The sequence below is a fragment of the Neopelma chrysocephalum genome, unplaced genomic scaffold, assembly GCF_003984885.1.
Source record: "Neopelma chrysocephalum unplaced genomic scaffold, ASM398488v2 Primary Assembly neopelma1_65, whole genome shotgun sequence".
Lineage (NCBI taxonomy): Eukaryota > Metazoa > Chordata > Aves > Passeriformes > Pipridae > Neopelma > Neopelma chrysocephalum.
In genome coordinates, this window is record NW_020897722.1 from 7,285,554 (window position 1) to 7,299,286 (window position 13,733).

Sequence of the window (13,733 nt, forward strand, 5' to 3'; positions counted from 1 at the left end):
GCCCTGGAACAGCTCTACCTTTGCTTCTGTGTGGATTAAAGAAGTCTCTGAAGTACAAACAGTCTTAAAACCACACAGTTTTCCTGTTTCAAAGAAAGATGATGTTTTCCTTTCTGGAGTCATTGAACTACACAGGTTAGAAACACATTTGTAACCTTCAATTATTCCCCAGAGCTTGCCAACTTGTTTTATACTATTTAAATAAATATCCTGGAAGAGAAAAATTTTTGGCTGCTTGAATTTACCACTAACAACAAAATCACTGATGCTGGAGATTTACCACTTACTCTGACAGCATCAGGATAGTGTTGCTAGAAGTAAACATTTACAGTGAGAATCTTGCAGATCCACAGAATAATTTTTTACCCAGTTTATCTGTATTTCACTGAAAATGTGCTGTTAAATTTAACACCTCCAGAACCATGCTGCTAAAGACAAGAAACTGCCCCCTCAGTTAGACAGGTACAATTGGTATTACCTTCAAGTCGTTTGAGATTGTTAAATGGGTGAAAAGAGGAGCTCTGCTCATCAGCCACCAGCTGAGTCCAGGCTTTAGGGTATTTTCAGGGTTTTGCTGTTGTTTTACACCTGCACCTTTTGACACTTCAGCTCATTTCTCTCTGAACAAAAGGTCTCTGCTTTCTCTAAGCAGCAAGATGTGCATTGATAAGCTCCAGGACAAGCTCCTGACTTGCTCATCAGGATGATGCAAGTCCTGCTTCTACAGCAAAGAAGAGACCAGCAAAGTAAACTCTCTTGTGATACCCAAGGGTTCACCCAGTAAGTCATGTTTGGGGAACAAGTACAGTTTCATATTTTAATCATCCTAAAGGTTGATGTCTTCCAGTTGCTTAGAACCTTTTCACTTAAAGCCAAAAGAATAATTTTTGCATTTTTCTGAGCAATTAGTTTCATGAATACGTTTTCCCAGCCTTTTGCAACTGCTGCCGTTCTTTCAATATCAACTACATTAAATTTAAAATAATTATATTAATTAAAAAGAAATCTAGCATTCCCCCCAATTAGAACAAAATTGTTCTCCCAGTATGATTACTTCAAAATCTGACTACTTCAATTACTGACGATGAAAAGGTTACAGGAACAATAATTCAAGGAGAGAACACCCACTTTAGTCAGATTTTCTATCTGAAGTCAGCTTTGCCCTTACTGCATTAAAAAGGCATTTTTTTCCAATTTTAGTAACAAAGGTAACAGATTACCAAACAAAAGTCCTAAATTTTTATAACCTAACAAAAATTCACAGCAGGTAAGGTTCATTGTAACAAAGTTTTAACATCCCCCCACAATAAACAAATTTAACTTGGCCAAAAATTAATCAAACTACATCTTCTGGGCTGGTTGGCAGCAGGTTGTGTTCTCTGGGCTGCAGGTGCTCAGCTTTCAGGCAGGTGGAGCTGCAACACCACAGCACTGCAGCTCAGTGAGCTCCTTCATTAGCATCACACCTGTCTGGCTCAGGGTATGTCACAGCCAGAACAATCTTCAGTGCATGGATTTTAATGAACACACCCCCAGGAATTTCAGAGTGCATCCCAGCTGGGTGAGATTTCTCTGGGAGTCATACCTGTGCACAAAGTTGTGTTTGTGCATCACAGCAAGGCCAGCAGCGATCTCACACGCCATCCTCTGCAGCAGCATTATCTGGGAGTCTCCTTTCATGTGCTCCTGCTCATTGCACAGATAAGTTTTCAGGTCACCCTGTAAAAGAAGTTGAAAATATTCATCAGCCTTGTATGCTGGTTGAATCTGAAAATCTTTTAATAAAGATCCAACTGACCACAGTACTTATTAACCACACTTGTGCTTAATAAAATAATCTCAAGATTCCATTCTCCATAAGGATTCTTACAGAAGTCATCTAAGGCACATGGTATTGTCATTTCAAGGGGTTTTAATCAAATCATTAGTAATTAACAACCTAGATCAGACTGCCACATAAAACCTGTCATACTTTAATACTTTCCATTTAAAAAAACCAAAGTTTGATGAGCCTCTGTTTTTAAATGAGATGAGCTTTCAAGTGCTCCGAATCAGCAAGGCTGACTGTCTGGAATTTGAAAGGGGAGGAAGGGAGAGATCAGAAGAGAGGGTTTCAGACATTGCCAGCTCACAGAACTTTCAATATGAAAAGCATGGTAATACACCCACTCTAGTCAAGAATTCCAATGATGGCAGCAGTTTTCCTGAACCCAGGCAACACTGAGCAACAGAGAGATAATTAATGAGCCCAGAGAAGTACTTCATAAACTACTAAAAAAAGAACAGCTTTGAAATAGAGGGAAAATACCTGAATGCTGTCCAAACATTCAGGAAAAGGAAGACTTACAGTAAATGAGTCCAAGCAGGGGAAAAGAACAAGTTTCCCATGCCATTGTTGTTCCTTTTCTCACAGTTGGGTCTTTAAACCCAGCACTGCCATGCTTTTGTTATTTAAAATATAGACTTTCTGCAAGTTTAGCAAATTATTTCAGAGGGCATTTCTGTATTGAGACTGCACAACATATTATATCACAACTTGTTTCACTGGGTCTAACTGTTCATGTCCATTGTCTGCCTAAATCTTGGGCCAGGAAGGAGACTGAAGGGAGATTCTGAGGTTGAGCAGACAAGACAGCCTTTGCACTGGCTAAAAGCCACTCTGATGTCCAGAAAAGACTGAAGATCTCTGGTGCTCACATAATTATGGAGCTATAACTGAAGCATCTCATTCGTCCTTAATGTGTTAATTGAAGCAGACAATTTCCAATTCTAATAGTTCAGGCAGAGAATGTCTGTGGTGCACTACACTGTAACAGTGCAGTGACAGCTGAGCCGGACAGTCACAAACCTGGGTTACGTTTAATAAAACAAGAACTACTTAGAAGCAGACACTAATCCTTTGCAAAACAGCATTTTAATTTTTAAAAACATGAATAGATTCTACAGTACACAAAAGCAGCTATTCTACCTTCGTCTGCTTTGGATATACTACTTATGCTGCAAGTGGCTACACCACCTTAGGAGAAAACATGCAGAACTTCTAATACTGTTTGACACTGCAGAAGCCTTCATTACATTCTCTTTATCCTGTTTCTAGCTAGTAATTAGGTTAACATTGATGTATTTGCATCCTATAGAATTACATTTTTTAAAATGTTTCCCAAAAGATCTTTGTGACTTACAATTACCACTTCATACAGGCTCTGGTTTATATGGATAAACATTTATATATAAAACAAAGACCCCCCCCTTTCCATCTTGCCAGAGCAGAGCTCCAAACAACTACGGAAGGAACAGCGTTTGTAACACACACGGGTTCCCAGCACGAATACAAGCCCGAGGAATACAAGCACAATACAATACAGCTGAGCTGACTGTAGGTGGCAGCAGGAGCCTGGAGAAACACAAACTCTCCCAAATTGTCATTCATTAAAACAGCAACTGCTTGCTTAGGGCTTGTCCCAGGTGGATTAAGTTCCTAGGATGCCTGAAGCACACCGAAGAATTACTTTTTAAATTTTAAATGCATTAGCAACAGCAGTGCTGTGTGACATCCCTTATTTAGTAAATTATTCATGCAGGCCCTTATTTTTGTAGGAAAACCAACTTTTATTAAATCCAGCACCTTGAAACATACTGGTTCTACGTTCCCATTCTATTCTAATTAAAGTTACAATCAAGATTAAAAATATAAACCAGGCATTTTTAGTATTGCTTTAAAAGGACATTGCTTGTACCAAACTGGGGGGAACCAATGGCCACACTCAAGCGCTGAATTGCTCTTCAGAGGGACTGGACAGGCCAAAAAAGGATCCAACAGGAACCTTATGAAACTCTAGAAAGACAAATGCAAACTCCTGCACCCGGGAAGGAAAAACCCCTTGCAACAACCCTGCCTGAGGAGCAGCCACTGGGCAGCAGCTGTGCAGGAAGGGACCTGGGGATCCTGGTGGGCAGCAAGCTCCACATCAACCCTGTGTGTGCCCTGGGAGCAGACTGGGAACAGCCTCTCCAGGGCTGCACACACAGGACTGGGGCCAGGAGAGCCAGGGAAGGTGTTCTCTCCCACCCAGCACTTGTCAGACCTCATCAGATCCTATGTTCAGTACTGGCTGCCCCAAAACAACACAAACTGGAATGAGTTCAGTAGAGGGCCACCAAGACAGTCAGGGCTCAGAGCATTTCACCAGGAGGAGAGGCTCAGGGAACTGGGCTCACTCAGCCTGGGGAAAGGAAGACCTTGGGAGCACCCAGTAGCTGCTGTCTGGTCCACATGAATTTATTAAAGACTAAGGGTTCTCCCTGTGGACCATGGATGGAGGATGAGAGACAATGGGCATGAGCTGAAACATGGAAAGTTCACACTCAGTATAAGAAAAGCTGTTTTACACACAAGGACATGAGCAGAAGTGCAGGTTGCCCAGAGAGAAGGTGCAGTTTCCGTCCTTGGATGTTTTCAGGATTCAAATGGACAAAACTCTGAGAAATCCAGTCTGACCTCAGGCTGACACTGCTTTGAGCAGGAGATTGGAGTGGAAAATTATCCTGAATTATCCAAGGATGCCTCCCTGCCTAAAAGCAGGCAGCAGCAACACAGCAATACTATCCCCACACTGAGAGCCACAAAATGGCCCGTTATCGACAGACTTTTTAATGCAGTAAATATCAAAGGTTATATATATCTGAATAAATGCAGTTCTGCAAAATTCACTGCAGAGACATCTAAATATAAAAAGCTCAATAATCATGCCTGAGGAAGGCTCCACTTGCTCTCCAACTTCCTCTGCCACTCTGCCTTTTCCTTCCTCTCCTGGGACTCCACAAAGAGCTGGATTTCACCTTTCCTCCCATCCTTCTCAGTTCAGTCAGAATCAGTTCAGCCACTTATTAGGTAAGTCTTAATATGCTTTTTCTCTGTGACAGCCAGAAGCTGGGGCACATTTACATGTGGTACCCTTTGGCAGATTTTTGTTCGTGCAAATTCCGTATTGGGTTCACAGGAACACCCAACACGACTGACATGGCTCTGACATGACTTTTTAACCCAGAAGGCACTGATAACAATGGTTTTAAAAATGTAAAGAGGTTACCAGATTACTGAACACTTGCTACCATGTTGGAAAACTACCTGCCAAGTCACACAATAGCACCTTATTGTCCCTTTGGAAGTTCTTGGACAACTGAAATCACTCCCCCTCCCTCCCCCTCCACTGCTTTGCAGTGTAAATAACCCTGCAGTCACCCCATTAAAATGCCTGAAACTGCAATATGGGATAGGGCACCTTCCTCATCAGAACCTTGCCTAGGCAGATATATGTTTAAGGAATATTAAACAGTGCTGAGAGCAGAGTCTTTGAACTCAGACATACTTTCTGAAGTTGTCATGAATTGACAAGTTCCCCCTCCTTTTTAAACCACACCACTGATAAATCTATTTGCCTCATGTCCATATTGACCATGATTATTAAACAGATTCATTGAACTCTTTGATGATGAAGTTTTCATTGCAAAGATTCTGTTTTGATTTGATTTGAAGATGTTTTCAAGTGGCAGCAATTAAAAAAAAAGCCCAAATTAAAAAAAGAACCAACTACTGCAATCTGGCACCTTCTCCCAACAGCAACATCCCTAAAGCAAGCTACAGAGCATTCCAGGCAAATGCTGCATCCTGCTGATCTCATCTGCTCAGGGAATTGCAAGACCTGAAGAATTTCTGTAAGAATTTGATAGGCAAATCAGCCTCACAATATACATGCAACTTCCACATTTGAATAACTTTCCTTTTCTCATAAATTATGTCAATCCATTAGAGGATTTGCTGTGCAGACAAAATGCTGGCCACACAGGGCTGAGTAATGTATTAAAGTTAATAAGGCAGCTACCACTATTTTTAACCTGGCATCATTCTACAATGTTTAAGAGTGAACAGTTAACTATTCATAGCAGACTGCACCAACATACTATGCAAACCAATATGGGCAGAGGGGGTGTGAGACCTTTTCAAGCATTTCTTTTTATATTTACTATTTTCTTAACCATTTTAACACAGGCAAAGAAAAATTAGAATTTAAAAGCTTAAATCACGTATGTGCAACTGAGCTCTCTTGCTTCTTTCCTAGCTCTGCAAAGCAAGGGACAACTTGGATTACATTAGAAAATAGGCTAAATGGGAGCCAAAGCAGTCATTGCACACACAACCAGCAATCTTGGGTAACAAAAATGTATCAGTAGTTTCTGTGGCCAAGAAAACAAGTCAGCCAGCCTGTCTGACATTGAGCACTGCCACCCTGACAGCTCTGGTTTCTCTGCACTAGTTTCCAGTGCCTCTGACCAAGACCTTTCAATGCCAAGGAGCCTGGGAACTGATAATCCAACAGGGCTGCCTGAGCAGCCAAGGCAAGGTCAACTGGCCCTAAAAAGGCTACAAATCCAAGGGAGAGAAGTAGCAAAAGGGGTACATGCTGGGATAGGCTCTGAGTTTGAAGGAGTGAGAATAAAACAACCACTGTACCCTCCAGACCCTGCTGGTCAGCAGAACAGCCACATTTTTCATTACTTTACATGCCAAATTTGCAAAACGAGGTCAACGTTGTCCAAAAGGTCTCAAAAGAACTGATCACCTGAAGATATTTAATTTCCTATCCAACAAAGTTGACATACTTGACACCTTTTTTCAGAACCATTGAATTCTTAGTAATGTAAGTACAAGGGATTAAACCAAGTTTACTCTTTGTTATATGTGCATAGACACCACCAGTAATACAAGGCAAAGGGCTTTAGCACAGCCCTGTACCACTGGTAGCCAAAGAGGACCATGTTTGATGGTTCCCACTTGAATACACAGTCACCACAGACACTGGAACCTTTAGGCAACCCCTTCAGCTGCCCCTGTGGTCTTTCTGCTGCAGAATCACTCTTGCATGTTTTGGAAGCATCTCCATACACCAGAATTCACCCAATTTAAGGGGGAAAAAGGTACAAAAGGAGCTACCAGCTTTTGAGATCACTTATTACTAAAAGTCTGAAAAACCCAAATAACTGCCATTCCAGCCACAGTGATAAAAAGCCTCCTGACACTCCCCTAAAAAACCTGTACTAAAAAAAGCTGTTTAGTCAACACCTTCTATTCCAAATGGTGCTGTCCTGCTTCCTTCTTCCTGTCTCTTCTCTCCCCTTACTCCAAAATTACCAGCCCCTGTGTATTTCTGTGCACAGTGAAAAAATACTAAGTCTAGGAGATACTCAGCTGTACCAACCAAGAACTCCTTAAGTGAGCCTTTAACATGAATGTTACGTTTAAGTCACTATAATATATAATTTTCTAGAAACAAGGTTTAGTTCACTTGGAATAGAAATGAGCACAGACATTTAATTTCCATTCCAAAGAAATTACCTAATTACACTCAAATTTGTAAAACTACCACTTTAACTGTCAAGCTTACTGCCCCCAGTTAAAGTGAAAATCTATTTTATCCCCTTAAGTAAAATCCTTTCCAGATTACTCTGGAATCATGACAACTTCTGGCATAAATAATCAGGCATCAAACAAGGATAATATTTTCTCCTGTATACCTAAAGTAGGGCAATCTAAAAGTTACTCCATCTTTAAATTTAAAGTTGGTTTAAATTGTGTAACTATTTGAAAACATGGCAGCAATTACATTTTATTTGGATGTATATCTGATGGACTCCATAAAATGGAATTCTCTTTCAAGGGTCCTTTTAAAGAAACTCCAATTTGAATAGCAGGTTTAAAAACCAGTAAGAAGTATTCCATTTCTACATATTGAAAGACTATAAAAAACTCTTATCTGTTAACCTTAGGCACCAAGTTTTTAATCGTTAGCAAAACTGGAACATTTCACTTTGATCAGTTACTTGAAAAGTCCAGGCATTTCTGCCATTTGAAAAAGAATGATTTTATCAGCACTTCTGTCTCATTAATTTACCACAGATAATATGTTTGAGCAAAAGAGCAGCAATGAAAAAATACAGTTATTTAAGGTCACAGATTAATTGATGTTTCTCAAGAAAACTCAAGTTCATGTTAGCTCCTTTAAATTGCTTGAGGCAACAGACGCAACTAGAAGCAGATTTGTGCACCTGAGTTTAAAGGAAAATTCTGCAGTTGTAAAGCTGATAAAAAGGATTTTGCTGAATTTTATAAATGCAAACTATCTTCTTTCTGAAAGACTTGTTTCTTAATAACATCTGTGCACTTTGGAGTTCAATTCTACCTCGACATTTTCCAAGGAGCTCTGCTTTAGATGGTATCTACACACCAAACTTTAAAGCAGCTCCTGAGCCAATGTTTAGTCAGACACCTGGACTTTGGGGTTTGTTTTCAGTGATGTGTTAAGCTACAATAAAACAATTCAAGTCTTTCCAGACCATGGAGCCAAATTTGTCTCTGATGACTCTGGGCACAGTTCAGAGCTTCTGTACATGCACAACACCCCCCTCCTCCCAGCATTCCCATCCATTCCAAGGGAATGTAGTGGCTGAGCAAGGCTTTGTGCTCTCTTTCCCATTTCAGTGACCACTGTGGCACTGACAAAGGAGCAGAAAGCACTGAAAACACCCTTCAGTGTGTCCCCAGCTTTTCTTACGGTGCCCAGGAAGCAGAAGGCAGTTGCTTGGGGGGTGGGAAGGGAAATAAAAGGATAAGACCATAGGGAAAAAAAGAATACAGTAAGAAAAAGGATCAGGAAGAGAATGAACACAAACTGAAAATTCTAGGTATTGGAATACATATGGTTAATTCCAGAAGTGAGCCCACCATTGCATTTTAGCCCAAAGCTGCACAGCATGGGTAAAAGTTGGGCACTCTGGAGGTGGGGGAGAAGGCAGAAGGAGGAAAATTCTTTCTTCAATTTTCCTCAATTAACGTTTTCACATAAATAGTAATAAAAGTACATTAAGGTTGCCCAGACAGCAAATATAATTTAGGCTGTGATGTTGGCACGTGCATGTGATAGCAGACATCCTCTGCCCTCCCAGCTCTCTCTTGAAGGCAGACTGAAGGAGACCAGTAATTCCTTTATCAAAGAAAGAACAACTATTTTCCTCTTCAGAACATTCCAAAAGCACCTAGAAAGTACATGATGAATTGAAAAGGGTACAAACTAAAAATTATAACTGTGGTGTCTCTAAACAAAAACATCTTTTCAAATTCTGGTTAACCAAAATTCTAGTTAATCAAAATTCTGGTTAATCTGGTTAAGAAAAACAAGCATTTCATGAGCAAGGGCAGTAAATGCACCACACACCATTTACATCAGTGGAAAAACAACTGCAGCCTTTTGTGTAAGTGCACTTACCAAATCACAGAACTCGAAAACTAGGAGATAAGGAATGGCTTCCACACATTGCCCAATACACTGGAGAACATTTGGATGCTGAAGAATGCTGGAGTGAAAAAACACAGTTAAAGCCAGAAAGATCACAGTATAACACAATACACTGAAATCCCCACCACAAGTTTCCACACAGAACGTTTGAACATTGGGGGGTGGCATGAACAGAGGCTGCAAGTACCCAAAGCCACAGGTTCCACCTGCACCTTTGCATCTCCTTGTGCTGCTGCAGCATCACTGAGAGCAGCCCAAGAGCATCTCAGAAGCACAGAAGCCAGCACTGCCACATGAAAGTCACTCATCCTTGTACCAAAAATAAAAGCATGCAACTGGTTCAGGAACTACACCAAGGTGCAGACCTGGCTAAAAGCCAAACCTTTTCTTAGCCAGGTTAGTTCCCAGCCAGATCAGTTACTTTTTCTAAATTGCTTCCAAACCACTTGTGCCAGTGCAGCAGAAGGCACGAAATTTCTTCTGACAACTGCCAACAACCTAAGCCTAAATGCAAATATAACCAGGATATAAGAAAGCATTAAGAATAGAAGCCCTCCATGACCACTCACTTGCAGCACATTCAGGCAAGGTAATCCAGTGAACACAACTTCTGCTCACTTTGCATTAACTGTGTCACTTTTTAAAGACAAGCATTTCAGTTCTATGGGAGGGCAAGTGGGGACACCAAGACTGAACAAAAGCAATGTCCATGATCCATCTGCAGCAGTAGGAAGCTGTGAAACATTACTTACTAATATGGTTCTCCATTTCTTAAAAACTGTTCTTGCTCCTTGGGACCTGCACTTGCCTTCAACTCCTTCACTATTACCCTTGCTACACTGGTGCCTGTGTAGATTTCTCCAAGGAGAACCTGAAAAAGAGATACCATTGTGTCTTTAATCAGAGGGGAAAAAGTACTCAGAGTCTTCCTGCAAGAACTAAAAATATGATGTAAGAAAGATTTGCTGGCTTTTTACTTTTTGCAAAGGCAAGTAGAGTTTTGATAATTAAGCACCCATAATTAATAAATCTTGACAACTGATCTCTTTGTCAACTTTTAGAAAACATGTTTTCTAGGGAAGACCACCTATTTACTTAAAATATTTTCCTAGAAAGACTTGGTAATAACAAGAATGTAGTAATTCAAATCCATGGAAGTGAAATGTCTGCCTAGTAGCTCTAGTGAGAATCAACATGTAAATTTAAGAAGCACTGATTAGTGTTGTGATTACAGCTAAAAAGTGAATGCAAGGAAATATCTCATTTCAACTTCAGGGTTTTTTATGCTATTACTTTTTTTCTTGAATACCATTTTGAAGTGAATAGTCAGCTAGGAGTAAGACTCAATCTGTGCAATATTAAAAGATAACTCCTCACCTTTCCAAACCAGCCATTTCCAATTTCCTGGATGTAGTTTAGACTCTGACGTGCAACTTGAGACTTTGATCCATCTGTCACACAACGAAACAAACGTAACACGTATCAAAGCACCCACATGGCTAAAGTGATCAACTGCTGAGGGAATAATGCAATAATGCAACCCCTGCAGGATCTATTCCCAGTTAGCTGCACACATTCAGCCCAAGCACCAAGCCTATGTCAGACATATATAAAGTATGAAGGTAATGCTGTGAAAACAGCACTCAAGTGAAACTGTTCTCAAGCCCAGGTTCTAAACTGTACTAGAAAAAAACAACCCTAGAAAACAACAGCGATTGTCCTCATGAAACGTGAACTTTGAATTTTTTAACACGTTCAGTAAGAAAGCAAAAAGGCTAAAGTTCTACCTACAGTATAAATGTGTATCATATCCTGTAGCTGGGCAGAGCAAATAACCTGCTTACACAAGTTTCCTATGTAAATAAAATAGAAAACCCAAGATAAAACTCATTGTACATCTTAACATTTATAGTTACATAGAGTTACCATTTTAAGAGAAAAGGTTCAATCGCTTTATTCTTCAGCCCAACTGCCCTACTTGTAGCTGCCATCTGGAAGGAGGACATTTTTCAACTAAAAATACTTCATGTAAAGAGCCCAGAAAGGGAAAGGATAGAAAAGAAGCCCCAGATTTTGGCAGAGGATGGGCAGCAACAATGGCAGACCCCACACTACAGGAGAGTTTCAGCAGTGCTCACCCCCCTGCTGCCCAACTGGTTAGGAACACTCATCAGATGTTAACAAAAACTCACCACTACTTGTCTGAGAATTCTAGCCCTCAGTTTTATTTCCATTAACCACATTTACAGCAGTATTATTTTACTGGATTATTTTATACACTATCAATGTGCTTCTAAGCACAGAGAAGGCCACGGCAGCACAAGCACATTTTTACCCATGCACCTTATTGAGGCACACTGCCTTACTTTCTGGCAAAACACTTGTAGTGACAGTATCATTTTAACAATTATGGCAACATAGAAGAGCTGACATGAAATTCTTCACAGATAATTTTTCTCATCTCTTTAAAACACTGAGAAGTACCATGTCATTTGTATTAAGGCACACTGACAGCTCCTTGAAACTAGTACAGAAATTTTACTAGAAGCTTCCCTGAACATCTAGTGATCAAGCAACAAAAGCAAGATGTAACATTATGTGCCATAGCATAATATAAGAACAACCATTTTAGGCTAAACTGTGCCTATAATACTCTAAGACGTTTAAGTTTCCTTCCACAAAAATTGTAGTGTAAAGAACACATTTCAAAAGCCCTTCCACACAGGGAAATGAAACCTAATGTTCTATCTCACCAAGATCACATTTACAGCACAAATAGTCTACAGTGACATTCAGAAAGTGATGCAGCTGAACAGCAGCGCTGCTGGCAACTAAGGGATTCGCTTTTGTTTCCATTTAAGGGTAGTGACTAAAATCCAACCACAACTTAGCCCCAAAGAAAACCACTAAAGAGCAGAAGTCACTGATGTCCTAGGGTACTTTAAACCCTTCAGGTATATAGAAATATAATGACAGTAATCTGCAGATGGTTTTTAAAGGGAGTTTCATTCTCTTACACCAGCTTACGTGGCACCCTGCACCAGGTTAACATCTTAAAAGCAGTATTTAACATTTAACTATACCCTACAAAATGTATTGGCTCAGTTTATGTAAGTTTGTAACAAATCATTTGTTACAGTAAAGTCAAACATGATCAGCCACCCTCCATTTTTGACACTGAAAATGCCTACTTCTGTTTTTCCATTGAAAAACTGTATTTTACCTGTACGAGACGGAAACTGGGAGGGAGTTGGTAAAGCAATACTGGGGACTGAGAGAGTAAACACTTCAGCTGGAGACTGAACAGATGGAGTATCTTCTGCTGGAGGTGTAAAATCTATTTCATCATCAAAGTTATCTTCAAATTCCTAAACAAAAAAGTCTTAGTAAACAAGCTGATCTTTGTCTTAAAATTAGCACAAATACATTGCTTTCAGTTGGAATGAGCAATGCTAAAGAGGTTTCGCTGTTTTCCAAGGACAGGGACAGAGACTTAGTTTTCTATTCCTTATCTTCCAATTATTGCTGGTTTAAAGAGATCAAAGTATCACATACTGTTTTTAATACAAAGGAGGTTTAAGGGGTTCTTCCTTGGTTGGGTTTTTGTGGGTTTGGTGGTTAGTTTTTTGCCTTTTTTTTGTTACTTTAAATGCTAACCCTGGCTCTGAATGAATTACCATGAACTGCTGAGGCCAAATATTCTCCATTTAAAAATGAGAGCAAAACTCAATTTTAGGAACACTGATAACTGATGTTCCAGAAGTAACTATTCTCAAATGATAACAATTTCTCAAGAGTTTTGCTACACTGGATCTGCATCTTCAGTATTCTTATGCAACAGGAGTGTCTTAAACCCTGTCAGCAGACTAAGAAAAACAAAAGAAAGCACACAAAAACCATCAAAAGGTTTTTCACAGCAAATTTGTCTCAAGGGTATAACCTTTCCTTCTGATCCTGATGTTTAGTTATGATTTTGAAAAGGTATTAAAGACCCTTATGTAGAAGGGACCAATTAGTTAAAATAAATGGTTGCATCAAGACTTCACAGCCCATAGGAACAGTCAGTGGCTATTTCAGAACAGAGACACTCAAGTATCAATAACTGCAGGGTATTAGCACAAATATCCAAGAATCCTGGATATGAGGATGCAGCTGAGAATGCTCCTTGTACACACATTCAGTGCTTACCTTGAAATCTATCTCAGGGTCTTTGCAGCAGGAGACACAGTTTGCCAGCAGGATGACCAGGACGACCAGGGTACACAGAGACACGATCACAAAGGTGGAGGGAACTTCAGCTGCAGCTCCTTCTCCTAGAAATAACCATGGATGCAGGGTTATAGAGACATGCTTAGCATTTTAAGAAGTTCCTTCAAAATGTAT

At 40.0% G+C, this 13,733-nt stretch overlaps 1 protein-coding gene across 1 annotated transcript in view; it reads right to left on the reverse strand.

The window, feature by feature from the left end:
- The window catches only part of LMTK2 (lemur tyrosine kinase 2), a 42,691-nt gene that overhangs the window by 14,504 nt on the left and 14,454 nt on the right, over window positions 1-13,733 (reverse strand). The window contains exons 2-7 of the mRNA XM_027683386.1: window positions 13,539-13,663; window positions 12,574-12,718; window positions 10,728-10,801; window positions 10,103-10,221; window positions 9,321-9,408; window positions 1,586-1,719 (exon numbers count right to left, since the gene is read on the reverse strand). Of these exons, the coding sequence (XP_027539187.1) occupies window positions 1,586-1,719; window positions 9,321-9,408; window positions 10,103-10,221; window positions 10,728-10,801; window positions 12,574-12,718; window positions 13,539-13,663 (685 nt within the window). The remainder of the gene's footprint in view (window positions 1-1,585; window positions 1,720-9,320; window positions 9,409-10,102; window positions 10,222-10,727; window positions 10,802-12,573; window positions 12,719-13,538; window positions 13,664-13,733) is intronic.